The sequence below is a fragment of the Periophthalmus magnuspinnatus genome, chromosome 1 (assembly GCF_009829125.3).
Source record: "Periophthalmus magnuspinnatus isolate fPerMag1 chromosome 1, fPerMag1.2.pri, whole genome shotgun sequence".
Lineage (NCBI taxonomy): Eukaryota > Metazoa > Chordata > Actinopteri > Gobiiformes > Gobiidae > Periophthalmus > Periophthalmus magnuspinnatus.
In genome coordinates, this window is record NC_047126.1 from 24,891,516 (window position 1) to 24,918,631 (window position 27,116).

The following is a 27,116-nucleotide window of genomic DNA, read 5'->3' on the forward strand; positions in this document are numbered from 1 at the left end:
GGTTAAAAGTCATACTGTGTCTCCATGGAGATCATACTTTACCTGTAATGTTGCACGCTGGTGGCTCTGTAAAAGTTGCATAGTGTGTCTGAAGGATAACAGCACTGGTCACATTGTCATAGGCATCCTAATAAAGTCACTATTTACAATTGTTCAAGAAATTGATATGAGATGTTTTCATTCAGATTCACAAAGGTCAAAACAACCATTTGCAAAAATATCTCCACAGGGAAAAGTGTTTTCGTTTTTCTAGGATTAAACCTGATAATTATTTGACCAACTGACTCAGACTGAGGACAAAGAACAACACAGACAACACCTGAGGAGTTAAAACTCCCAGTTCTCTCCAATCTGTGTGCCTGTCGTTTGACGTGTTTTTAATCCAAATGACTATAGCTGATCTGACCGAAAGCTCCCTGTTGTATGCTCACACATCATACATTGACTCAGTTGATTAATTTAAACTCAACACATAACTTTAGACAATTCTCAACAGTTTATCTGATCTTTAATCTTTAGAGCCCAGTCTAGAGCCACATTTATTTGTATATTTCATATATGAATGCTGTCTGTTTAACTTAAACTTGAAAAATATTGTTATGGCTACTATTAGAAAATCCACAAGAATATTCATAAAACACAATTTGCTTTGGTGAATAGTGATGAATGAATTTGCAAACCTTCAGGGAATTGTTTAATTCATTATTAAATAAAACATTAACTTAGATAATTGATTATAATGGATTGAAAATGTTTGACATAAGAAATTGGAAGTTAAAGCAGAAGTTGCGTTGCCTTTGTGAGTCTTTCACTTTGACTTGAAGATTTCAATTATACCCCTAACAACCCTACAACTATTAACAGGAAATATGAGAGAATAAGTGCCACATTGTGCTTAAATGTTTCAGTAGAGAGCAGTTCACAATCGCGCCTCTGGGCAGGATAAATGTAGTGACCTGTCGGATGTAGTGTGTGCCATAGGTGCTGATAAGGCGTCTGTACTGGGCCTTGGTGTAGGAGTTGTATGAGGAGGGCAGCAGGGACACGTCCTTTTCGAAGCTCAGAGCTCAGAGGAGGAGTACTGGACACCCGGTATCTGCACACACACATACAAGGAGGGTTTTCATGCTTTTTGGGCACATTACATTGACTTAGATGTAGGTGGGGCCTAGAGGGGGTATCCTACCTGTAGTGCCTACAAGAGGAGCGGTGGATACTAAAAGTAAACTTGTCTTCTTTAGCTCTTGTTGATACGAAGTTGTATGCATCAGAGCGTGTCCCTCCCACCTCCAGGTCTCCATAGTCTTTCTGCTTCAGCCCCACCTGTCACAGAGGAGAGCGGTCATGTCAAAGACCATTTTCACTCTATACGACTCTGAGTGTCACATCTTACCTTCCAGTCACTGCTGTCTTGGTGAGTCATGGCACTGACCACTTTACTGCACACAGATCAAAAAGTTATACAAACACAGTTACAGAGTTGCCCCTTGGCTTAGCCTCTGGGTACTCCTCCCAGGGTTACTAGGGGGTTACCCCTCTGGGTTTAGGGTTACAGATGGGTTACCTCTCTCATGGTTCGGGTTAGTGCTTGGTTAAGGTTACATTTGGATTACACTAGTTTTACCTGACAGAAGACTCCACAGACAGAGGAATGACAGTAAGTAAAAGCTCGGGAATCTACTGTAGGGAGTAGTAGCTATAAATGAGGAGAACATTTTTCACATCCAAGTGTCCAAGGTGAGGGAAGTCTGGGAGTCCCTATTTAAACTGCTGCTCCTGTGACTCAGCCCTGGATGAAGCAGAAGAAGATGGATGGGGCCCCCTTGTGGATGTGGGGCCCTCTGCATTTGCTCATAATAAAGTAAAAAAAGTAAAGTAAGTTGTATGATATGCCTTATCATCACTGGTCACTACTGTATATGTATGGTCACTATGCTTGTCCGTCTTGCATTAAGTAAATACAAAAAAATTAAAAATAAATTATATCTCTCACACACACAAAACAAGGAACATTTAACATTCAAATACTTCAGTTCCAACTTTCTTTTAAGTCTGAAATCATTCCAAGTACTCCCTGACAAGTCCGCGCGTACCCTCAGCCGGTAAATGTCAAATATTCAAAATTATTCAAAATACTATGCAATTAACAAATACAAATCAACAAATACTTTTCAAAAACAACCATATGACACTATCCCAGACAGTTGTTTCTTTGTCATGGTTCAATACCACACAGGCAGAAACTGCAGTTTGAGCCATTAGCAGGGCTAATGGTGCAAACTAAAACATGTTACTGACTCATGGTGCAGAATCAGGTTCAGGCCCTTTTATAAAACACTGACCTCCAAGTGTGATGTTAATTCTAGCGGACCTGAAGCTTCGGCCATCCCTCACAGCCTGCCTCAGCCCGGTTCTGTCCAGCAGAGAGGAGGCTCCTGTTTGGGGCAGCCACTGTAGAGCTCCCCTGGTGTTGAACTCCAGCAGGCACTGCACGGCTGCACCACTGTCACAGCACATAGATCAGCATGGTGTTCATACATGGTCCTCCAAATATACAGAGCTCTACATAGGCCTGTCACCATAAATTAGTCACTTTTTAGCACTTTTGGGACTAACATTGAGACACCATATTTTTACTTCTACTTCAGTAATATTTGACGGAGTAACAGTACTCTTAAGTCACAAAAACTGACAATATAACATTATTTGAACATTGCTTCTTCAGATAGGATTTAGTTTTTTTTTCATTATTGTGGTCTAGAATATATGGAAGCCCGTTTCCGCCATGAAAAAAAAAATAAAAGCCCCACAGAAAGTCGAAATTACGAGTTTTAAACTCGTAATTATGAGTTTAAAACTCGTAATTATGAGTTTAAAACTCGTAATTATGAGTTTAAAACTCGTAATTATGAGTTTAAAACTCGTAATTACGAGTTTAAAACTCGTAATTTCGACTTTTAAAACTACTAATTATGAGTTTAAAACTCGTAATTAGGACTTTTAAAAGTATGAATTATGAGTTTATAACTCGTAATTTTGGGAATGTAACATTTACAAAAAGTGAACCTTATCAATTTTGATTAAATGAATTTGGTATTTTAATAATTTCCTCAATAAACCAGCGGGGTTGTGACCAGCTGGCACTCTGCTCAGACCAGGAAAACGAGCGCTCACAGACACAGAGCACAGCTCATGAGTGGTCAGAACAGCACTCAGGGCCCACTGATTTGTTCAAGACGCCAGAAACTTTACTGGAGCTTAATTTATTCATTTTTTAAAAGTATGTAGGTGATAAACATAACAGTCCTCCTCCTGTCTCCTCTGCTCTGTACACTCAGTTGCAGTGTGCTACAAGCTCAATTAAGACTTTAAAAGTTCTAATTACGAGTTTTAAACTCATAATTAGTAGTTTTAAAACTCATAATTACGAGTTTTAAACTCATAATTAGTAGTTTTAAAAGTCGAAATTACGAGTTTTAAACTCGTAATTACGAGTTTTAAACTCATAATTACGAGTTTTAAACTCATAATTACGAGTTTTAAACTCATAATTACGAGTTTTAAACTCATAATTACGAGTTTAAAACTCGTAATTTCGACTTTCTGTGGGGCTTTTATTTTTTTTTTCATGGCGGAAACGGGCTTCCATAAGAATAGCTACAAAAAAACATAGATTTTGTGCATTATTTAATGTTTTGCCTTTCTCATTCCACCAGTTTCAAATTAAAAACAGATTGATTCTCTCATGGCTGAGGTTGATGTCGATTGTTTAGAATCCAGAAAAATCAATGGCTGATAAAATCTGCCAATATTTTTAGGACGATATGGAGGGCTGATTTTGTTCAGTGTAGTTATGTTTTGTGACATTACCTCTTTACACTCAAGTGTTCAAATAAAGCTTTATTCTTTAGGCAGCAGGTCAGCCAAAATAAAATATCAACCTGCACTGGAGATTGTAGGTCGATAGCTGATATGTTAAAAAAATGCAAACCGATATATTGGCCAATCTCTAATCATAAATCAGATTATACATCCACACACTTAAAATTGCTCTTTACCCAAGTAGTGAGTAGTGAGTCCCTGTGGAGATATGGCTCCAACTGACAGTGGAAAACAGTGGAACATTACAAATGTTCTTTTCCATATGCCCTATAACCTTTCTTGGATTTACCCAGAGAGTTGTGTCCTCCTCCAAACCTTCAGTTAAATTAGGATGTGATTCTTCTACTGTGATCGCAATAGCAACTCAATGGACTCCACTAAACAAAACACATTTACAAGGATTAAATATAAGACAAAAGGTGAAAATGACAAGAAAACAAGAAAAACAACAATACACATATAAATACATCAAGAACTGTTTCATTTCATACTCAGTTTAAATCTGTGTGAAGTGTCACAATACTTAAATGTCAAATTTTGACAATATTTCGATACTAAGGAAAGGAATAGACTCAGTGCTCAATACCTATTCCAATACAACAATGACAATAAAAGCACAATTTCTTTAGACAATAGAATGTCATTTGCAAAATTCAATAATAGTACTTTCTTTTATATTACAATGTGGCCTTATATCTGTGTAAACCCTCAGTCATCTATACTACAGCCTATACTTCTGTGTCGTCTTATACTTGCTCTGGTACAGCTCAATATCATTCTAAAGCTATTTAGGAAAGGTTCATTTCTGTCCTGTGAATGTGACTTTTCTAATATCAATCCCTGCTCGATCCCTGCACTATGACAACCCTACTTTGAAGTACACAGGTGTATGTATGTTTGTAATGAGTGTGTGTAAGAGCAAATGAGGAATAACTGATAATTTCATCTATGTTTATTAAATGCATAGTTCCTAAGAAAAAACAAAACCACTGGACAGACTTTAAAATAACAAAGAGCAGTACCTCTTATGATCGCTGTCTAATCTTGTACTGCTGTGCTGATTAGCTAGAGTTCCTGGTGACAGAGTTGACATTGACTCAGTAGACATATGTTTAAGTTCAGTGCTTGTTGTGAGAGGTTGTGGGGAATAAGAATTTGTGGGGAACAGATCATTTCTTTCTGTTGTTTTTGCCTCGTCTTTGCCACTTTCTCCAAATTCTGCTAGTCCAAGATGTTAGATGTTAAGATGATTACCCAGTTGCCAATTTTTTTCCACTGAACTGCTAGTGCTAGCCAAGTATTCAAAATGGATGCTGCCAGCTTTGATTAGCTCTTTATAATGTGTTCTCAAACTTTTAGTGGCCAGTAGTTGTGTAGAATCCAGTGCTTATAGATGTTTCGCTGTTAGTTGTCACTTCATTTGATTCTGAGAAAGTTTGTAAATTTGCATTTTGAGATGTCATAAAATCCAAACTTCGAACTGAATGTTGTGTGTTAAAATAGTCCAGTGTACCAGGACTATCAGTGCGCCGTGTCGCTCCAGATGTATCCGGTCCATTGTTCCATTCTTCCCCAGGAAATATAGAAGCTTCCCTGCCAGTGCTTCCAGAGACGGAGGGGGAGGTGGTGGTGGGCTGTATCAGCCCAGAGTTGCGGGTTGAATTCCCTGAAAGATCTGCACTCTCAGAAAAGGGACTATGATCAGTGGTGGTGTCTGGAGAAGAGGTGAAGATGTTGGGGTGTGAGTCTGGGTTGGTGTTGGTCTCTGTGGAGCTTTTCTCGTCCTCCTGAACTGGAAAATAAAGAGGAGCAGTGGCAGGGCCAGTGTTAACACCTCTGCCATGAAATCAGACTTTCCAAAAACAGTCATGACACAGAAAAATCAAAATGTTGTTTTTCCATTAAGGATAAAGTGTAGCCAACTGACTGTCCAACCTTTTAAGGGCATTTATTTCTCACATAAAAATAAGAAACTTTTGTTTTTAGTTACAAAAATATATTCAGCAACCAGCCTTCATATGTTTAAAACATGGATTTGATGCAAACAACTCAAAACATTACAACAGGAAACCCATCTCCAGATCTTGAGCTAGTCTTGGTCAGGGACCAGAGTGCCCGGGATAAGCCAACCCAGACACGGAAACAATCATACAAACTCTAAAGTCCCGAAAGGGAACAAATCAGGAGTCTTCTTGCAGTGAAGTGTGAACACTAGCCACTGTGTCTCCTGTCCAAAACATTTTCAATCTATTATTTCATTATACAACAAGCACAGACAAGTGTGCGCCTCAGGCCTAAAGCAGCTTAGACCGGCTCTGTGCTATGCTGTGTGCAACGTATCAATTATACAATAATATGTAACCAATTAGTTGGAATCAACTTGTAATATTGTTAAAACCTCTCCAAAACAAGGCATGTGTGAGAGTGTTGTTATCACTGGTGCATTATGAAATCGAAGGGGTAAAAATAGAAATTATGATTTAGCTAAAATTAAATGTATTACATTTCTGTTTCATTATAATACCTCTCAAGCAAGTAGTTATCTGCTGGGATTTTTTTCTTAAAGAGACACATGTAAAATTGATAAGCTTTTAACCATGTTTAATTTCTTAGAAAATCTCCACTTCCCCTACCCCCTATCTCCACCTACTCCTCTATACTCACTTGTGACTATTCAGAAGATAATTCAAGCTTGTCATACATGTAAGGTAGTCATTTTTCAACAGTAAAAACAAGTAAATGGCTGTCCTTTGCTTGCTACAGTGAAATACCACTATCAGCTCTGCAGTTTTGAACAGGACGTCAGTGGATCCATTTCTATTATTAACCTGTTTTAGATCAATACAAAGAACAAACAAAAACATTATAATGTTGTCACAAAGTTGAACACAACAAACTTGATTTCGATACTAAAGAATAGACTCAAGACCGATTCCAATACCACTTTGTTTAGACAACAGAATGCAATTTTCAGCATTAGATTGTAGTAGTTTTTTATATTACCATGTGGTTTTATATCTGTGTAATCCCTCAGTCGTTCAAGGAGGTTCCATGGTGGGCTTGTACTAGGCTGGTCTTATACTTGTTTTGATAAAGCTCAAAGTCATTCAGAGCTGTTCAGAAAGGTTCATTTCTGTCTGCTGCTCAAATTTAGTGTGTATACTAGTTTTAGTATTGATCAGTATCTGATTTTCAATACTTTGCTGGCTAGACGACTACTAAGAAAATCTCTTCCATTTTGACTAAACACTGATGACGGCTCAGACTTGTGACTGTAAACATGTGCATCTCATAAACCACTAGAGGAGAGGAGAAGTTCCTCACCATTGTAGAAGAGCTGGAAAGCATTTGAGGAATGCCCTGCTCCGGTCCAAGTGAGATTGGCTTTGTTTTGGTCACATCCAGAAAGCAGGGCAGTGTCCCCCACAGCCAGTGTCCACTCCTTTGTGCCCCAAACGCACAACAGGGACATGTTTGACGCCCTCTCCAGCCACACTAACTTTAGCAGTACAGTATGACGTGCTGGGATCTCCAAAGTCTGAGTGCAAACCACAAGTGTCCTCTTGGTTTGGTCTGTCCCCTGCTTTGGATTGAAAGTCAAACGTCCCATAGGCATCTGGGACAAGTCCATGTGTCCACTGCATATGTCAGAGAGTAGGACCAGTGATGTATCTGCAAAAGAGAGTTATAATGGCAAAAATATCAAGATGTATTAATAGAACTTGTTTAAAAGCTACAGGTCCACAGTAACACAATTAATCTGCAGTTTTAAATTTAATTTTGCACATTAATATTGTGAGGTTCAAAATGAAAATGTATCTTAAAAATATAAACTTTAAGTCATATGGCTACGTCGGAATATTGTTTTTTAACTTTATAAGAAGACTACAGAATAAATGGTATAAAATAAACAACAATTTTTAAATAATTTTACAAGATTCATTGAAAGATTGTATATTTATGACCCCTTGTCTTTTTCCTCTCTAAAATTAGATTAGAGTTAATGCTTTTTTTCTGAAGTCATTTTTGTTAGAAATCAGGTGTCATATTTACCCAAACATGGAAAACTCTGATGTAGCCCATCAGGATATGACTACTATTTTGATTTATAATGCAATGGCTATAGTTTAATGCACAATTTTAGGCCTATTGTGTTTTCTCTCTAAAATTAGATAAGAGTAGTGCCAGTTTTTGTTTTTATTTATTTTATCTTAGGCCTAGTAGTAGGTCAACGTCATATTCCCCAAAAAGCAAACACTTGATGTAGTCAGAATTTAGATTTACAGTGTAGTGGCTATAGTTTAAGGCACAATTTAACTTCTTAAACCCTTCAATTATATAATTATATTTCTGTCTTATTCAGTAACTTACCTGTGAGGAGGAGAAGCAGCAGTAGACAGTCTTTGAGCTGCACCATGTCCAGTCCTGAGACATTTCAGACACAAACACGGACAAACACTATCAAATCCGCACAGAGGTCACACGGCAGTCTCTCGGTTCACCTGCAGACTGTGGACGGTCCTGGCAGCTCACAAACTCTCTCCTCGCTCTGTCACATCACTTCCTCGGGGAAGACTCTGGAGCAGTGAAGAGCCCAAATTAGATGCACGTGTTTGCCCCCAGTGTCTGCTCCAGCCCCCTGACAGAAGATGTTTGTGTTTGACTTTGTATAATGTAGTGAATAAGAGTCAGAGTTGATGAGGGGCAGATATTATAAGCTTTTGCTTCCTTCTGTGCCCTTTCATTCACTTAACAAAATTGTACAAAAGCAGTAATACTGTATGCAGTTATGCGGATTGTTTTGTTTTAATGAATGAAATAAAATATTAAATTGAAAAAAATTGAATTGAGAAGAGGGCTGGAGGCTTGAGGAGCAGAGGACAGTGATATAGAGCCTCCGGGGCCCAGTTAAAAGTCTCTCCAGAGAAGAGAGGAGGAATAACACCACCCAGGTCAGTTTGAATGACTGTTAAATCCACACGGTGGAAGTGAATACATAAGGTAGACATGACGGCTACTTAGAGCCAGAGCCTCCAAATGTAGCCTGTCCATCTCCCAGAATCAGAGCAGAGCAAGTCAATGAGCTACACAAGTGAGCTTAATGTCTTTATTTAGGCTATTGTGTGTCTTTAGTTTTTGTTATAGACTACTATTGATATTTTTGTTTATGATTAAAATAGGAAACATGGGTAGAAAAGCAACTTGGAGACACAAGCATCAGCCCAAAAAGTCCTCCTCTTTAAGTCACAAGTGAGTGAGCAAGTAAGAAAGAAACATTATTTTTGAAGAGAAACTTAAAGTTGCCTGGAGTTACTAGGACATGAAAAATGAAGCCTAATGAACCAATGAGGTCTCACAGACAGTTACAGCACAAATAAGCCTAAAAATACTGCCATCTACTGGGGATTTTAAGGTATTACAAAGAATGTTTATTTTAAGGTTTTCTACCAGTGTGTACATGAACCTTTATCAAGTATATCAGTAACAAGGACATTAATAAAATGTATTATGCTGACATGAGCATTTACAAACCGAGGCCTTGGCCACGTGACTTCCCTGTCACATTTATTTTGAGATTTTGAACATTTGGAACGCTTACTTTAGCTGGAGCCGCACTTTGAAGCTTTGCTTCATTTTGTCCATCACTACCTAAATCTAAGTTTGTGCTGCCTTCAGTGGCCACTGGAATTTCCAATCACGAAACACCTGGCTGCAGGGGTGAAGTTTAAAGGCCGTGTCCCAATTCGCCAAATGCACCTTTTGAAGGTCCCCTTCGAAGTACTCCTCAAACTATAGTTTGAAGGTTCCGGATGAGAATGGCCGTGTCCCAATTCGCCAAAATGGCCTTAGAATCACCATTCGAAGTGTGCGTCGAAGGGCAGTTACGTAATTTCCGGCGCGACAAGGGCTGTCCCATTTCAACCCACCCTACTGAATGCGCCCACAAACCTGCCCTCCCCTTTCCACCATTTCTATACCCGAAGCGTGCATCTGCGCAGAAGGATAGAAGAGAGTCCTGAGACGTGCACAAAATCTTCATGTGTTCCTGTACATTCCATAGGTCTGCACATTTACCTTAGTGTTAGTAAGTCAAGATACTAGCTTGATGTAGCGCTGCACTGCTAGAAAATACTTTACAATAATAAGATGAAAAGAACTGGCGCGGCATAGAAGGGAAACAGCGCCCTCTACTGTTATTAAAGTGGTGTAGCCACTGGCCAAAATATCGAATCGTTAAACTGCAATATCCCACTTTATGTACAACTAATCAGTGTTCTCTGGTTTATAGACTATGAATGTAAAAATTATATTGTTACCTCTGTCTCTGTTATTACGTTTTCACAAGGTATATTTTGTTAAAGTTATGAAGTAGCTACAATTGAGTAAAAAAATCACCTCGAACGTTATATTTGCCTATTGATATTCAATCTAAACAAAAAGAAACGGCTGCGATGACGACATCTTGACTTTTCTTCTATAAAATGATAAATCATTAAAAATAACGTACGTAATGTACGTTCAAAAACAGTGGTGGAAGTGCGGCCTGTGGTTTAGGCCTTTCCCACTTCAGCAAGATGGCAGCTACACTGAGGAGGACACTCTTGACCAGAAGCTTGAAACCACACTTTGAGGAGTACCTCGAAGGGTCCCTTCAAAAGGTGCATTTGGCGAATTGAGACACGGCCCCCGTGTCCTCCTCAGTGTAGCCGCCATCTTGCTGAAGTGGGACAGGCCTAAACCAGGGACCGCACTTCCACCGCTGTTTTTGAACGTACAATACGTACATTACGTACGTTATTTTCCATCCATCCATTTTCTTCCGCTTATCCGGATCCGGGTCGCAGGGGCAGCAGTCTAAGCAGGGACTCCCAAACTTCCCTCACCCCAGACACGTCCTCCAGCTCCTCCGGTGGGACCCCAAGGCGTTCCCAGGCCAGCCGAGAGACATAGTCCCTCCAGCGTGTCCTGGGTCTTCCCCGGGACCTCCTCCCGGTGGGACATGCCCAGAACACCTCCCTAGGGAGGCGTCCAGGAGGCATCCTGAGCAGATGCCCGAGCCACCTCAGCTGGCTCCTCTCAACGTGTAGGAGCAGCGGCTCTACTCCGAGCTCCTCCCGTGTGACTGAGTTCCTCACCCTATCCCTAAGGGTGCGCCCAGCCACTCTGCGGAGGAAGCCCATTTCGGCCGCTTGTATCCGCGATCTTGTCCTTTCGGTCATTACCCAGAGCTCATGACCATAGGTGAGGGTAGGAACGTAGATTGACCGGTAAATCGAGAGCTTCGCCTTCCGGCTCAGCTCCTTCTTCACCACAACGGACCAATACAGCGACCGCATCACTGCAGATGTTGCACCGATCCGCCTGTCAATCTCCCACTCCATCCTTCCCTCACTCGTGAACAAAACCCCGAGATACTTGAACTCCTCCACTTGGGGCAGAGACTCACCACCCACCCGGAGAGAGCAAACCACCTTTTTTCGGTCGAGAACCATGGCCTCGGATTTGGAGGAGCTGATTCTCATCCCAGCCGCTTCACACTCGGCTGCAAACTGCCCCAGTGCCTGCTGCAGGTCCTGGGTCGATGGAGCCATCAGGACAACATCATCCACAATCAGCAGAGATGAAATCCTGTGGTTCCCGAACCAGACCCCCTCCGGCCCCTGGCTGTGCCTAGAAATTCTGTCCATAAATATAATGAACAGAACCGGTGACAAAGGGCAGCCCTGGCGGAATCCAACATGCACCGGGAACAGGTCTGACTTACTGCTGGCAATGCGAACACAGCTCCTGCTCCGGTCATACAGGGACCGGACAGCCCTTAGCAAAGGGCCCCGGACCCCATACTCCCGGAGCACCCCCCAAAGGACACCACGAGGGACACGGTCGAATGCCTTCTCCAAATCCACAAAACACATGTGGACTGGTTGGGCATACTCCCATGAGCCCTCGAGGACCCGATGGAGAGCATAAAGCTGGTCCAGTGTTCCATGACCGGGACGAAAACCACACTGCTCCTCCTGAATCCGAGGTTCGACTATCCCCTCCCTGAACCGCCACCTTAACGTGCGTGGTGGAGGGGTTTGAGTGCCCGAATGATCCTGGGAGCTATGTTGTCGGGGGCTTCATGCCCCTGGTAGGGTCACCCATGGCAAACAGGTCCAGGGGGACGGGTCAGATGAAGAGTGGTTCAGAAGGCCCTTATGAAGAGTGTAAAAACAAGGTAAGCTACGTCGCCCGAACCGGCGTTAACGGGGCCCCACCCTGGAGCCAGGCCTAGGGTGGGTGCTCGACAGCGAGCGCATGGTGGCCAGGCCTTTCCCCATGGGGCCGTGCATTATTGCATTATTGCAATGAGAATAATGTAAGAATGTTTGTTTCTATTGTGTCAAAGACCAAGAGACTGAAACATAAAGTCAGAAGGTTTAATGAGTTCCACACAGGTAATGTGAACAATGAAGCAACGGACTCTCCAGAAAGGACAGAAGAGAGTCCTGAGACGTGCACAAAATCTTCATGAGTTCCGGTACATTCCATAGGTCTGCGCCCCCTGGTGGGCACGTGTCATTTACCTTAGTGTTAGTAAGTCAAGATACTAGTTTGATGTAGCACTGGACTGATATAAAATACCTTGTGATAAGATGAAAAGAACTGGCACGGCATAGAAGGGAAACAGTGCCCTCTACTGTTATTAAAGTGGTGTAGCCACTGACCAAAATACCGAGTCGTTAAACTGCAATATCCCACTTTATGTACAACTAATCAGTGTTCATGTAAAAATGATATTGTTACCTCTGTCTCTGTTATTACGTTTTCACAAGGTATATTTTGTTAAAGTTATGAAGTAGCTACAGTTGAGAAAAAAATCACCTTGAACGTTATATTTGCCTATTGATATTCCATCTAAACAGAAAGAAATGGCTGTGACGACGACATTTTGACTTTTCTTCTATTAAATAATAAATAATTAAAAATAACGTACGTAATGTACGTATCGTACGCTCAAAGACAGAGGTGGAAGTGCGGCCTGTGGTGTGGGCCTGTCCCACTTCAGCAAGATGGCGGCTACACTGAGGAGGACACATTCTCGTCCGGAAGCTTCAAACTACACTTTGAGGAGTACTTCGAAGGGGACCTTCAAAAGGTGCATTTGGCGAATTGGGACATGGCCTTCGGTTACGCCCGACCTCCATGGAAACGGAGGAAAGTGCAGGGCAGGTTTGTCGGGCGCATTCAGTCGGGTGCATTGAAATGGGACAGCCCTTGTTGCGCCGGAAATTACGTAACTGCCCTTCGACGCACACTTGGAATGGTGATTCTAAGGCCATTTTGGCGAATTGGGACACTGCCCAGTTTAGCAGCTTTATTTAAAATGTGGTCTTTAGCCCCACTTTAAATGCTTATGACCCTCACCTTTTTTCAAGTTTAAATGTAGTTGGCACCATGTCTACGCTGTTGCCATGTGAACATTTTAAAGTGAAAAAATCTTTGTGACTGTTATAGCGGTGTCTCCCAAGTCCTCCAAATATAGCCTCAAGTCTGACTTTTAAATCCACACACTAGTATACATAAAAGTGACATTTTGAAGCTTCTGACCACGTTCTATCTTCAGGTACTTAATGCTGTGTATAAGTCTGCATATTTAGCCTGTTCCCCCTCCAAACACCTTCATGCTTCTTACAAGCCCTTCTCCGAAAAGAATAGTGAGTGACATTAAACTGACTTTGTTAATTGGCACAGCGACAGTAGCATTAGCAGACTTGATAACTGGTTTCAAATTATAAGGGGGATGTATGATGTCAAGTTGCCCAAAAGGATAACAAAAAAACAAAAAACACATTTACATTAGTAATTTTATTTTTATGAATAAACAATCTGCATTTTAGAGCACATGAAGAGGTCCACACACAGCGGTTTGATTTTGATTATAGACGGCACACATCACTACATAAATCATTAGCAAGAGTCAAAGCAACAAAAAACAAATGTAGTAGCGTGAGAGACACAGGGACATTTAGGTCTCAAAGAGGATATTTTGTTGGATAAACAACTGAAACCTTCCTTACATAAAAAAACCCTCTAAAACATTATTATTATTTTTTTTTTTTTATTCATTTCATCTAATAGATCACCATAAACTTTCTCAGAATGTTTTATTTGAGCTGGTCAAATTCTAAAGGTGCACTATGTAGCTTTTCTGATGGAGTGTCCACCATTTTCCTTTCTCCATGGAGATGTTTTTACTTTTCCTGGAATATTGTGGAATTATGTCTGTGGAGAAAAGGAGGTGACATGACCAGGAGAAGTTACAGGTCATATCTGTGAAGAGGTGAGCCTGGTCACAGTGAGAATGCATCAAGAGATTTGAGCAGTAAAAACACCTGTAACTGAATAAATGAGGACCCTCTATATGAAAAGTTACATAGTTTTATCCCAACCAAACATTAAACATTTTATTGCAGTGTGATCCTTGTTTATTTGTGTGGAGTGGGTTTGTACTCATTGCAGCGTGACCCGGTCAGATGCTGGTTGCAGGTTAGCGTGTAGCGCACCTCTACCCCTCCCCTCTTGGCGTAGCAGGTGAAGGTGTGGGTGCCCTGGATGGGATCGCGCTTGCAGGAGCCCAAGCGGTCATCCCTCCCCCAGTCCTCATCCCACACCTCGATCTTCAGGACAGCGTCAGTGTCCACCTGCACAACACAAGCTTCTATTAACAAGTGCTTTGAAATGTTAAGGGGGCTGCACCAATTTTTTCAGGTAATAAAGTAAAAATTGTCTTGCCTCAGTAAAGGCATAATATCTTTAGGTGAAAATGAGATTGTACTGTTTGCATCTAGGCCTAATTTAAAACAAAAAAAGTTTTTATTATAAAGTGCACTGTTAGCATTTCCATGACAGCAAAATTTTGCTCTGGCCTCTGAAAGCTGTGAAAAGCACTCATGAATAATTAGGATGGTATGAATGTGTGAAGCACAGTGTCCACGCAAGATCATATCAAATATGTATTAGAGCTGGCCCGCCAGCCGGCCGCTGTGCCAGTATAGTGCATGCACTTCTAATACTACGAATCCCAGAACACTTTGCAAAGGTGTTGGCGCCGGCCCCCACCACTTTTGTTGACACTCATTAGCATCTGCTACCTGTCACCTCACTCAAATTTAACCCACCCCTTCTGAAAAATATGCAGATGTTAAAATTTTTCAAGAAATGTTTTGTTTGGCCCACTACTTAGTCACAGTTTGTAATTTTGGCCCTCTGTGAATTTGAGTTTGACACCCCTGGGTTGAGGGGAAAACGAGCAGTACAAAGGAATACCATGTATTTCAGAACATGGAGATCTAAACTACAGGATTACCAAAATATGTCAATAAACAACAAAATTTCAATTTCAATTTTTACAAGAACATTATTTTACCTAATGATGTCATATTTTATAACTATGCCAACTCAAATTTCAATTTAATTGTAATATATTAAGCTGCCTCTATACATGAAGACCTTTGATATTACAATATCCCAATGTTACAGATAGGGTTTCCTCCCTAGTACATATACATAAGTGTAGAGATACTCACCCTGCCCAGATCGTAGCGTGCATTCCATCTTGGGTCATTGGACTTGATGACTCGGGTCCGGCGGTGGTGCGGTCCATACCACATCTTGACATAACTAGAACAAGAGAAAGGTGCATGAACTAACAGTGTTTGTTATGAGCTCTTTGAGTTTGTCTTACCTCTCAGTTTTACCCAATATGTCTCCCTTAAGTCTCCAGGCCCGGACTATAGTCACCGTGAGCAGACCACTCCACGCCCTTTTGGGACAACAGTTCACTCCACACGGTTTCTCGTCTTTTTTACTGATGCCGTTTTCCTTTAAACAGAAGTCAATATAGATTTTTTTTATTGATGAATATATCTCTTTCAGGGTGTGTGCTGTAAAAATGTTTGTTACTTTATGTTAAAGAAGGTTTCTGGGTATACAAAAGAGCAGCAAACAGAGTATACACACTACGCAAGGTTACATGTACATTCAGCAGGTCAATATTTCTCTCTCTCTGTTGTAAGCGGAGGTTCAAAGTCATGATTTCTATTGTTCTGATTTGTCTGATAATTTGTATCTAAAGACCAATTGCCAGCGCATCCTTTTTCAGCCTGCAATTTGTAATTGCCTTTTTTTCCAACAAGTATGTATCTTAAATGGATTTACATCAGATTTACTTAGACCTTCTGGGGGTATACTAAGAAATAAAGTGAAAAAAGAAAGACTAAATCGAACACTGAATACATTAATCAATCACATTTTCCCCAGTCAGTTATACTTGGACATGACTAGAATATATGAACCTGATCTGCCGTGACTGATCCACACTCTCTCCAGCAGACACACTGAAAAACCACAATCTTTGATTTGTTTATCAGTCCAATAAAAAATGGACCAGGCTCTTCCAACAGAAATCTCTCCAGGTGAGTGAATTCGAAGTATAGCTTTGGGATTTCCAGTGCTCCGACCAGAGCTCCAGAGGATTTCAATTGGCAAATCTTTATCCCATTGATATTTCACATGATGTGCCTCATTATCCATTTTAAAGCAATGTACATTTTGCCAACAATATTTTTATTACAGACTTTTTTATAAATACCTGCTATTATTTAAGTACCTAGAGATGACAATATATGAAACAGTCACGTTTGCTGAATCCAAATTTTCTATCCAATCCATTGTCTTTTTATATGCTTATTGCCTTTTCTGATTTGTAGTGTTTTTGTATATTTTTTCTGTGTCTGTAGCACTCTGAGATTTCTTTGAAATGTAAAGTGCAATACAAATAAAATGTATTATTATTATTATTATTATTATTATTATTATTATTATTATTATTATTATTATTATCCATCTGCCCATTGGAAATAGCACTAATGAATGTTGTAATGACAATGGCAACCACAGATTACCTGTACAAACACAAAAGGTCTCATGGTGCAAAACTACTTTGGCACAGTCCACACTGATTGGATTGGTGGTGAAGTCACAAAGAATTCCTTGCCTTTCAATTGAACCTCACAGACTCATTCAGACTCCTCACACCTAAGTATTAACTGGGCTGCATTGTGGTAATGTCTTGATATGTGGTTTCGTGGATTTCCACACAAACCTACATATACATTTATCCCAATCTCTGAATTGTGTCTGTGGAATCTCCACAGATAATGCCTTGAATAAGTACAGTAATTTAGGTAGAATTACCATTGTAATTGACTTTATCCTGTCACGATGTATAGGGGAAGCAAAGCACAACTGTTCATACACTCACTTTGTAATATTTCCATAGTTTATATTAAAAAGAGATTAAAGGTCTTTTGGTATTTTTGGTAACACCCCAGGATATTCAGTCTGTGACAATTTCCAGTAAAAATCATAATCTCTAATTAATTCCAGACTAGGAGTAAAACTGAACAAGAGGGTGCGGGTTTTATTGACATTAAGACCAAAATATATTAAGAGCACTGTTCCCTCCAAGCTGCGCACGTGCGCAATTGCGCACTGCTGACACGGTCTCCGCGCACAGAAAATCTGTGCTGCGCACAAAAAAATCGAACCAGAATTGAAAATAAAATAAACACACAACAATTCATTCTGCGCTATTTTTCAGTGTGAGTCAGTGAGTGTGACGAGCTGCTCCAGACAATTATGTGATTCACATACGTATTTGCGCAGCTTATCCACATCATTGACAGGCGTCCTCCTGTGGCGCTATCAGTGTTTTAGCCGATGTGGACGACGTGGAGTGAGAACTCGCTAATGATGCTAACCCCTGTTTAACCCCTTAACGTTCCGACGGCCCGCCCTCGGGCGCACTGTTACGAACTGTTTTGTAGCAGTTTTGCGTTTTAAACATGACGAAACGGACAAAACAAAGGAAGTACGCGACCGAGGACACTGTGGATGTTTGTACAAGTTAAACTAGAGCAGTGGTTCTTAACCTTGTTGGAGGTACTGAACCCCACCAGTTTCATATGCACATTCACTGAACCCTTGTTTATTGAAAAATAAAATATTATTTTTTTCAAATTCAAGACATGTTTGTTTTACTGGTGCACAAAATGAACCGTGCATTAACATCACTGTGTTCAAAGAATAAAACCAGTACAATGCATAAACTCACAACAAATTACATACATACCTTTTCACAAAGACATTACCTTGTTTAATTCTACCACACTGAAATAATTTTAAGTTTTAACCTTATGTATTCCAATAATGAACTTATTGTATTTATGCTATTTATTATTTTTAACATTTTAACACACAGCCATCACCTAATTTTCATCAGGCTAGAATAATAATGAATATTTACTGCAAATCAGTGACTTCTGCTGTTGCCTTTGAGAGCTCAGAAACGCGTGGCTTCACCTTGGCAAGTGCCACTCTCATGTCATTTTCACAGCAAAGTCTGTTCCTTTTCTTCGTTTTTATGTCGTTTCATGTTTTTATGCTGTTCGAACGGCTGATTTAAGTTGGGCGGGTACTTCTATAGGCACATCAAAGGTGCATTTGTTGAATTGGGACACGGCCAGAATCTGGAGATGCTCTCAGTCCGCGAATCATATGAGAGTCTTGATCTCTGCCAAACCCCTGAGACTGACCCACCGAACCTATAAGGTTCGATCGAACCCAGGTTAAGAACCACTGAACTAGAGGCATCTCGGACCAGGGCGGTTCATGGAACCGAGTGAAGATCTCATGGTGGACAAATGAGAGGAGGACCTTATGATTTGATGGACTGGATGCTGTTCCTGATCGGTAAGCGTGGTTTATTCTGCTATTGACTTAATTGTGGGTCAAATATATCATATGTAATCATTAGCGTTAGCTAATGCCAATCTGCGCTCCCGCTCCGACCACCAATCATTCACGCACACACCACTTGGGTGAAGTGTCTTGCCTAAGGACACAATGACAGAAGTTGGTCCGAGCGGGACTCGATCCTCCAACCTCTGTCACAGAATGACTGTCATGTACAGTGTATTATTAGTTTCCAGTGTGTGTTGTTTACATTTTGAAGTGTGTGTTTGTTCACTGTTTGCAGTGTGTGGTTTGTAAATATATATTTATTTTGACCCAAACCACTTGTTTTGAATATATTTTATATACAAATATACATTATATATTGTGTTTTGATATGTTACGTAAATGTACAGTAATAGAGCAGCTGTGCAGATACAGATTCCTCTCAGTGTGTATTGGTCATTGACTGTCACTAGTTCATGAGTTGTTAAAATCAAATGATCGTGTCATATACTGAAAAAAGAGTTACCGGACTGTCTCCCAGACACAGTAGGACAATCTCACTCAGTCACAGCAAAAGCTTCACACAATGACTTATACTCATAATACAAGTCAGAGCTTTATCATAAAAATGTTAAGTGTGTTTTCAACATTGGAGTTTACAGTTGTCTTGGTTTGGTTGGAAGCTCATGTTTTTCCATAGTTAAAATGAAATATTTATACTTCCAATAGCATTAACATACGACACAGGTCATGAGCAAGATTTTTGTCATTTTCATTGTATAAGTGGCTAAAGCACTTAATTAAAAGTCTTATAACAGAAATGTAAATGCGGTAATTTGATTCTTTTAATAAACCATTTAACTTGGATGGATGCGATGCAGCATGACCACAGTGCGCACGTCTGATGTCGCTCACAGTGGTCCATGGGACGCTCAGGGAGTTTGTGTGTTTGCTCAGACTCGTGAAAATTTAGAGGGAACATTGATTAAGAGTATTCATAAGTTTAGGTATAATATAACCTGGATTTTGGAGTGTTACCAACACATCATATATCATAAGGAAGTGTATATTCTGCAGTCCCTTTAACTACTTTAATCATCTGGGCTAAGGGCTCAATAAACAGATTTAACATAAATGGATTAAGAGGGCATACTAGTTACTAGTGTTAGACAAGCCACAATTAATTTTAATCATTGCAGTTGGTGATGAATATAATGATCTTATGTACTGTATAAATTGACCTGAGAAGCTAAAGTGGCCTGTTGCTTGACAAAGAAACTGCAAACTAACCAAATCAAAAGCCTTGCACAAGAGTTTGCCTTTGTTATGATATTAATGGTTTGATGTATATTGTTGTGTGTTTGAAGGTCTTTCATAAAGCCTGTTTGGTCTGTATGAGAAACAACCTGGTCTCTTCCAATCTCCTGGCAAGAGTTGGTGCAACAAGCTTATAATCAATGTTAAGAATACTAATAAGATTTACAATCCAATTTGTTTTGCCCCCTTTATGAATAACACATATAAAGACCACCCTCCACGAGCAGCAGTATCCCATAGTATGGTCTCCATGCATGCCTCTTACTCTTCGTTGTATCTAACTTCATCAGTAAATTAAAATCTCCTGTGCATATCAAATGTATATATGATATATAGATACATTTGTAACACTGAAATGTTTTCCAATATCTTTTCTGTATCTGTTACATGTAATCTTGTGCCCTCAAACAAACAAAAAATGCCAAAAAAAACAAAAAAAACAAAAACACTGCTCATAAAAATAAACAAGATTTCCAGCCTTGTATAGGTTGATTATTTGGTTATTTAGTGCAGATACAGAGACATGCAGTCTACTTTTCTCCACCCACTTTTCTGATTGACTGGTGGATTTAGTAATAGAGGAATTAGATAACATTTGTACTACATGGCCTGAAAAAGTATAGAAGACATAACTAAGACCATTTTGTTTCTATCAACTCCTACCTTCAGGTAGTCTACAATGGCGGCGTTCACATGTGGTCTCTTCTTTAAGTCTGGCACCAGGTCGGACATGAGTCGGAGCGAGTACTGCACTATGTCGGGGTGGTCTTTGAGCGACTGTAGCCACGCGTTGTACCTCTGCGAGTTGTTGAAGAGCAGAGAGAAGTCTCCATCCCAGCTCGTGCCCCCCACCACCTCTGTGTGGTGCAGGTGCAGGTCTGTGCTGAACGAGGTGGCCACATCCTTGTTCAGAAGCAGGGTCTTGCAGCTGTTGTAGTGTGCATTCCCAGATACCGGTACATTGTACTTTCCCAGGCCCAGGTTTATGCCGAGAGAGAGACAGCTATGTGCCTGTGCAGACCAGAGTGAGGTTTACTGTTATGGTAATGTGCTTTAATCATGCCTAACAGGACAGCACAATAAGGAACTGCGCCCTCTGCTGGCAGTGGTGTCAAACATGTTACAGATAGTGTTTATATTTCATTAGCATTGTCAGTTTGCTTTTCCAGTGTTAACGTGACATATTATGCATGGTTGACATCTAAAGAACTTGTACTTAAGGATGTTGGTTCATTAAGCCCTCGTAATGGAAATTCATTGTTTGCTATTGACCCATCAGCCACTGACGTGAACGATGTCTGTGCTTTTTTCCTCATCTGGATATGACAGAAGTTTGATTTGCTTCTTCCACTGCTGTGTTTATAGTGCCTCACATCTCATCAAGCTGGCGTGAGCACGGTTAGGTCAGGACTAACTGAGATGGAGGGTTTTACCGAATGATGCATGTTTTGCATATTGGGGAGGAAACTCACCCAAACATGGAGAGAAACTCTGCGCAGAAAATGCTGGGCAGTCCAGAAGTCGAACCCAGAACTTTCTTGTAAAATATGTTCTGTAGCCATTTAGCCACTGCACTGTAGCTGCAGTTTTCAAAGTCAGTGGTCAAAATGAAAAAAATTATAACATAATGATGTGTCATAGATTATAACTACAGCAGACAAAGCATAATATGTTAAAGCAGCAGACAAAGCATTGATGGCATAATAAAGTTAAAGTGCCCTGTCGTCTGAGCTCTCCACTGCACTCACACAGTGACTAATGGGAATCATGATTGGTTCATGGTTTATGATTTGTCTAAGGCTTTATTTTGTTAACATTTGAGTGTAGAGATGTATTGATACATCAACTCATGAGCTGCAGAATCATAATCGAATTGAATCGTGAAACACCCATAGGTTCCCATCCCTAATTGCTCTGTTACTTTAACAGAATGTAAAAGCACCTTAGAAGAGGAAAAGCCGTTGAGGGAGGACAAACAGGTTCGCACAGCCGTCACACGTCGGAATCGTCCACCCAAATATGCCTGTAAAAATAAAGACTATGAAGTATTATAGACTGACCAATGAAACTGTGAGAAGCACCTCTTCAACATTGTTATGGTAATAGCTCTAAGTAGTAGGCAATTGGAATAAAAACTCCCAGTTCTCTCTTCCAAAATTTGTGCGGGTCTTTTGACATGTTTTTAATCCAAATGACTGTAGCTGATGTGGAAGAGAGAGTGTGGATCTCTAGACCACTGGCCTGCTCCTACCCCATGCAGCTTAACCTTCAGAACCGACCTTCTGAAGGCATCAGCACAACAGCACGGGCCCACTTCAACTAGAAACATCCTGCCCCCTCTTGTATGCCCCTAACAAATCCTACAACTATTAACAGGAAATATGAGAGAATAAGTGCCACATTGTGCTTAAATGTTTCAGTAGAGAGCAGTTCACAATCGCGCCTCTGGGCAGGAAAAATGTAGTGACCTGTCGGATGTAGTGTGTGCCATAGGTGCTGATAAGGCGTCTGTACTGGGCCTTGGTGAAGGAGTTGTATGAGGAGGGCAGCAGGGACACGTCCTTTCGAAACTCTGAGCTCAGAGGAGGAGTACTGGACACCCGGTATCTGCACACACACATACAAGGAGGGTTTTCATGCTTTTTGGGCACATTACATTGACTTAGATGTAGGTGGGGCCTAGAGGGGGTATCCTACCTGTAGTGCCTACAAGAGGAGCTGTGGATACTAAAAGTAAAATTGTCTTCTTTAGCTCTTGCTGATGAAAAGTTGTATGCATCAGAGCGTGTCCCTCCCACCTCCAAGCCTCCATAGTCTTCCAAATTCAGCCCCACCTGTCACAGAGGAGAGCGGTCATGTCAAAGACCATTTTCACTCTATACAACTCTCAGTCTCCACATCTTACCTTCCAGTCACTGCTGTCTTGGTAAGTCATGGCACTGACCACTTTACTGCACACAGATCAAAAAGTTAAATGAACACAGTTACAGAGTTACCCCTTGGCTTAGCCTCTGGGTACTCCTCCTGGGTTTTGGGTTACTAGGGGTTACCCCTCTGGGTTAGGGTTACAGATGGGTTACCCCTCTCATGGTTCGGCTTACTAGTGGGTTACCTTGAGAGCCTTGAAAGGCGCCTAACAAATAAAATGTATTATTATTATTGCCTCTCTCGAGATTAGAGTTACTGGCAGCATACCTCTCTCAGGGTTAAGGTCCCAGAAATAGAGTTACTGGTTCGGGTTAGTGCTTGGGTAAGGTTACATTAAAATTACACTTGTCTTACCTGACTGAAGACTCCACAATCTGCTTGATAGAGGATTGGCACTGAGTAAAAGCTCTTAAATCTACTGCAGCGAGTGGCAGCTGTAAATGAGGAGAACATTTTTAACATCTAAGTGACCTTGGTGAGGGAAGTCTGGGTGTCCCTGCTTAGACTGCAGACCCTGCGACTTGACCCCGGATAAAACAGAAGAAGATGGATGGGGCCCACTTGTGGATGTGGGGTCCTCTGCATTTGGTCAGTTGTTTATAGAAACGTGTGATTGTATGATAGGGCTGTTGTCCTTTTAGACGGCCAATGGTCATAGTCAACTGAAATGTTTAGTTATGTGATTACAAGTATATATAGACTACAGCCGAAAGGAGGAAGCATGGAGTAGTGGGTTAGCTGGAGTTTTGGGAGTGACTGCACAGTGTAATCTGCCTTTTCACTTTATGAAGACGTTGTTTAATAGTTTTTTTCTACATATATATTTGTATTTGCACAATATCCTGATCATTCCAATGTCAGTCTATTGATGCACGGAGCATGTCGTCAGTTGACTAAGAATTTCTTTAGTGTTCTTCAGCTCTAATGCCTATTTTAAACAAACAGTAAAAGGGACTTTTCTTATTGACCTGTAGTACATTGTAGTGTTGTCACAATACTAAAATTTCGAACTCTGTTTCGATACTAAGGAGTTGACTCAATACAGATTCCGATAGTCTTTCTTTAGACAACAGAATGTGATCTTCAACATTAAATCATAGTGCGTTCTTTTATATTACCATGTGACCTTATATCTGTGTAAAGTGCCCTCAGTCGTCCAGGCAAGTTCCATACTGGCCCATGGGTATATTCTAGTCCATGTGGTCTTATACTTATTCTGATCCAGCTCAAGATCATTCTAATGCTGTTCAGGAAACATTTCCATCCTGTGACAGACTTTTATAGTATCATTACTTGTCAATATTATCACTGTCTAGTTTTAGTATTGATTAGTACCTGATTTGTGATACTTTTAAGAACCATAATTTACTGTACACTAGTGACTAGTCCTTCAACCTTGCTATAGTGAGTTATTCACCATTTTAGCAATTTTTTATTTTTTTAATTTGGTCTATAGAATGTTATGGTGTCATATCTGAAACTATTTGTTTAATGAGTTGTGGTTGCTTCTCTCACCTTCTGCAGTTGGTTTTCCTGGAGAGGGTTTTCGATCAGTTTACAGGTGCCATTTGGGGTCATGTAGGTGGTGACATCGATCATGTAAGCCCCTTTCCTCTTCAGGGTGACGATGTCGTAGCCCTCACCCATCAGGTTGTGTCCCGGGACAAAGGGGGCGTTCTTGCACACTTCATCTGTGCCGATGTGGTTACAGCAGTGAGCCAGAGACAGCAGCCCCGTGAGGAGGGAGAGAGACAGGGGGACAAACGCCATGGCCTGGGATGCACATGCACACAAACACGCATACGTCTACAGAAAAGTTTTTTGTATGTGTACAAATGTGTGTTCTCTTGCAGCCTCCTGGTGCATGCACTCACCTGTGGTCCTGTAGAGCAGGCTGCTGGGCAGAGGGTTAGGAGCCAGAGGGTTAGGAGCCACAGGGTTAGGAGCCAGAGGTACTGCAGGAGAGCAGGGAAGTAAGAGTGTTTTTATACCAAGGGACAGAACATCAAAAATTCAAGGAGAAGTACTTCTCAAAAAATTTCACTTTCAATTTTAAACTGGAGAGACCGGTTTCTGTGTGAACAGACTGGCAGAACAACTTTTACCTTCTGCAAAAAGGGTGGAGTTGGGTGTATGGTTTTTAGAGATCATTTAGTTAATCACAGGTTGTCATTTGGGGTGTTTTCATCTTTTGAGTATCTTTTCAAATGGAGCTAAACAATCCCCCTCCAAATCATCAGTAAAACTTAGACAGTGATGGAGAGGTTTGTATATGACTGAGATGCTTTCAGTCATATGCACAGACTTTGATGGTTTAGTCCTTACAGGTGATTTTGATGTATATGTGGATAATGTGTTTGACAGAAATGCTAAAGAGGTCAGCTGTCCTTGAAACATTAGGTCAGACTCAGCATGGTTAAAGATGAGTAGAAAGGAAGAATGATGACTCTACCAGGGCACAGAAAAGGGACTGCTGAGCGGGAATGGCGCCATGTTCGTTATGAGATTTACAGAGAAAAGATATACATGTACAACCACAGTTTATGTAGAACAAGCGCTTCCCAAGAGCTTTGAAAACTGTGGTGAGCAGTCTTGATGTCACAATACTGAACAATTATCAACCCACATCAAATCTGCTGTTTTAACCATGGAAAAGTTATTTACCAACAGCATATTAATTTTCTCCTAATGCACAACTCCTTGTTTTCCAGTCAGGTTTTAGACCCCACCACAGCACTCAGACTGCTCTTATCAAGGTGACAAATGACATCCGCCTGAACACTGATGCAGGCAAAGTCTCAGTCTTGATCCTGTAGGACCTGCTGTAAGAGTGCTGCTTTTGACACTGTGGATCATGGGATCCTCTTACAGAGACTAGAGGACTGGGTGGGCATCTCTGGTACAATACTAAACTGGTTAAAATCCTGTCTAGAAGAGTACTTTGTTGAAACTTGAAAATGTGTCTCAGATAAAATGTCCCTGACCCTTGTTGGTCAATCTGTATATCTGCCATTAGGCCATTTAACACACAGCAATAATGTGTCTCACCACAGCTATGCAGATGACACTCAGATCTATGTCTCACTGCAGCAGGTGAATATGGACCAGTGGATTCACTCTGCCACTGCATCCAACAGATCAGTGTGTGGATGCAAAACAACTTTCTCCAGCTAAACTCAGACAAGACAGAAGTCATAGTCTCTGCCCCACAGAAACAAAGAGAATGTGTCAGCAGGCACCTCCAGTCTCTCTCTCTAAAACCTTCAAATCAGGCCAGAAATCTAGGGGTAATAATGGACTCAGACTTGAACTTTAACAGCCACATCAAATCAATAACATCTGGAGCTTTTTACGATCTAAAAAGTTTTGCAAAAATCAAAAGTATACTGTCAAAGCCAGACTTAGAGAGACTTATCCATGCATTTGTCTCCAGTAGGTTAGACTACTGTAACAGCCTGCTCACTGGCATCTTCAAACGAGCCCTAAGACAGCTGCAGTACATCCAGAACACTGCTGCTCGGGTTCTGACTAGAACCAGGAAGTACTTCACACATGTGTCTCTGCACTGGCTCCTGTGGCTCAGAGAATAGACTTTAAAGCAGCTCTGCTTGTGACAAGTCTCTCCATGGACCAGCACCAAAGTACATCTCTGACATGTTAGTGCCACATGAACCATCTCACACTCTGAGGACTTCAGGGACTGGCCTCCTGCTGGTGCCCAGAGTCAGGACTAAACATGGAGAATCAGCATTTCAGTTTTATGCAGCTAAAACCTGGAACAGTCTTCCTGAAGATGTGAGACAGGCCTCTACTTCGACAATGATTAAAACCAGGCTCAAAATGGTTCTGTTTAGCTGTGCATACAACTGAAAGGTTTTTATTCTGCACTCTTCGCTTTTAATGTAAATTTTATAATGATCATTTGTGATTATTTATGTTTTGGATTTTTTTTGTTTTTTTAAATTTATTTATTTAAAAAAGGGACAATGCACATTAATCAACATTACAAAAAAATGTAAATGTGCCCGAGTTAGCTCACTAGAGCTAGTTTTCATCGGTTGTCCCCAGGCCAGATGTAACAAGGCAACCTACAATTAAGAATTGTAGGTTTGATTTGTTTGTGATTTTAATGCCTTTCTTATTCTGTAAAGCACTTTGAATTACTTTGTGTACGAATTGTGCTATACCTCTGGAAAACTGTT

General features: G+C 40.8%; 2 protein-coding genes across 3 annotated transcripts in view; both read right to left on the bottom strand.

Moving 5' to 3' along the window:
- The window catches only part of LOC117369883 (perforin-1-like), a 46,825-nt gene extending 22,010 nt beyond the window's left edge, over window positions 1-24,815 (bottom strand). Inside the window, exons 1-2 of the mRNA XM_055224809.1 lie at window positions 24,789-24,815; window positions 24,430-24,687 (exon numbers count right to left, since the gene is read on the bottom strand). Of these exons, the coding sequence (XP_055080784.1) occupies window positions 24,430-24,684 (255 nt within the window). The 5' untranslated portion in view covers window positions 24,685-24,687; window positions 24,789-24,815. The remainder of the gene's footprint in view (window positions 1-24,429; window positions 24,688-24,788) is intronic.
- LOC129456585 (uncharacterized) lies at window positions 4,941-8,371 on the bottom strand. Of its 2 annotated transcripts, none has more exons than XM_055224826.1 (3): window positions 8,254-8,371; window positions 7,207-7,554; window positions 4,941-5,669 (listed from the first exon to the last, which is right to left on the bottom strand). In XM_055224826.1, the coding sequence occupies exons 1-3, from the start codon at window positions 8,297-8,299 to the stop codon at window positions 5,584-5,586; spliced, it is 480 nt and encodes a 159-aa protein (XP_055080801.1). In that variant the 5' UTR covers window positions 8,300-8,371; the 3' UTR covers window positions 4,941-5,583. The 2 variants fall into 2 exon arrangements, with proteins under 2 accessions (XP_055080801.1, XP_055080797.1); XM_055224822.1 differs by having other exon boundaries at window positions 4,941-5,674.
- Window positions 24,816-27,116: the final 2,301 nt, after the last annotated feature.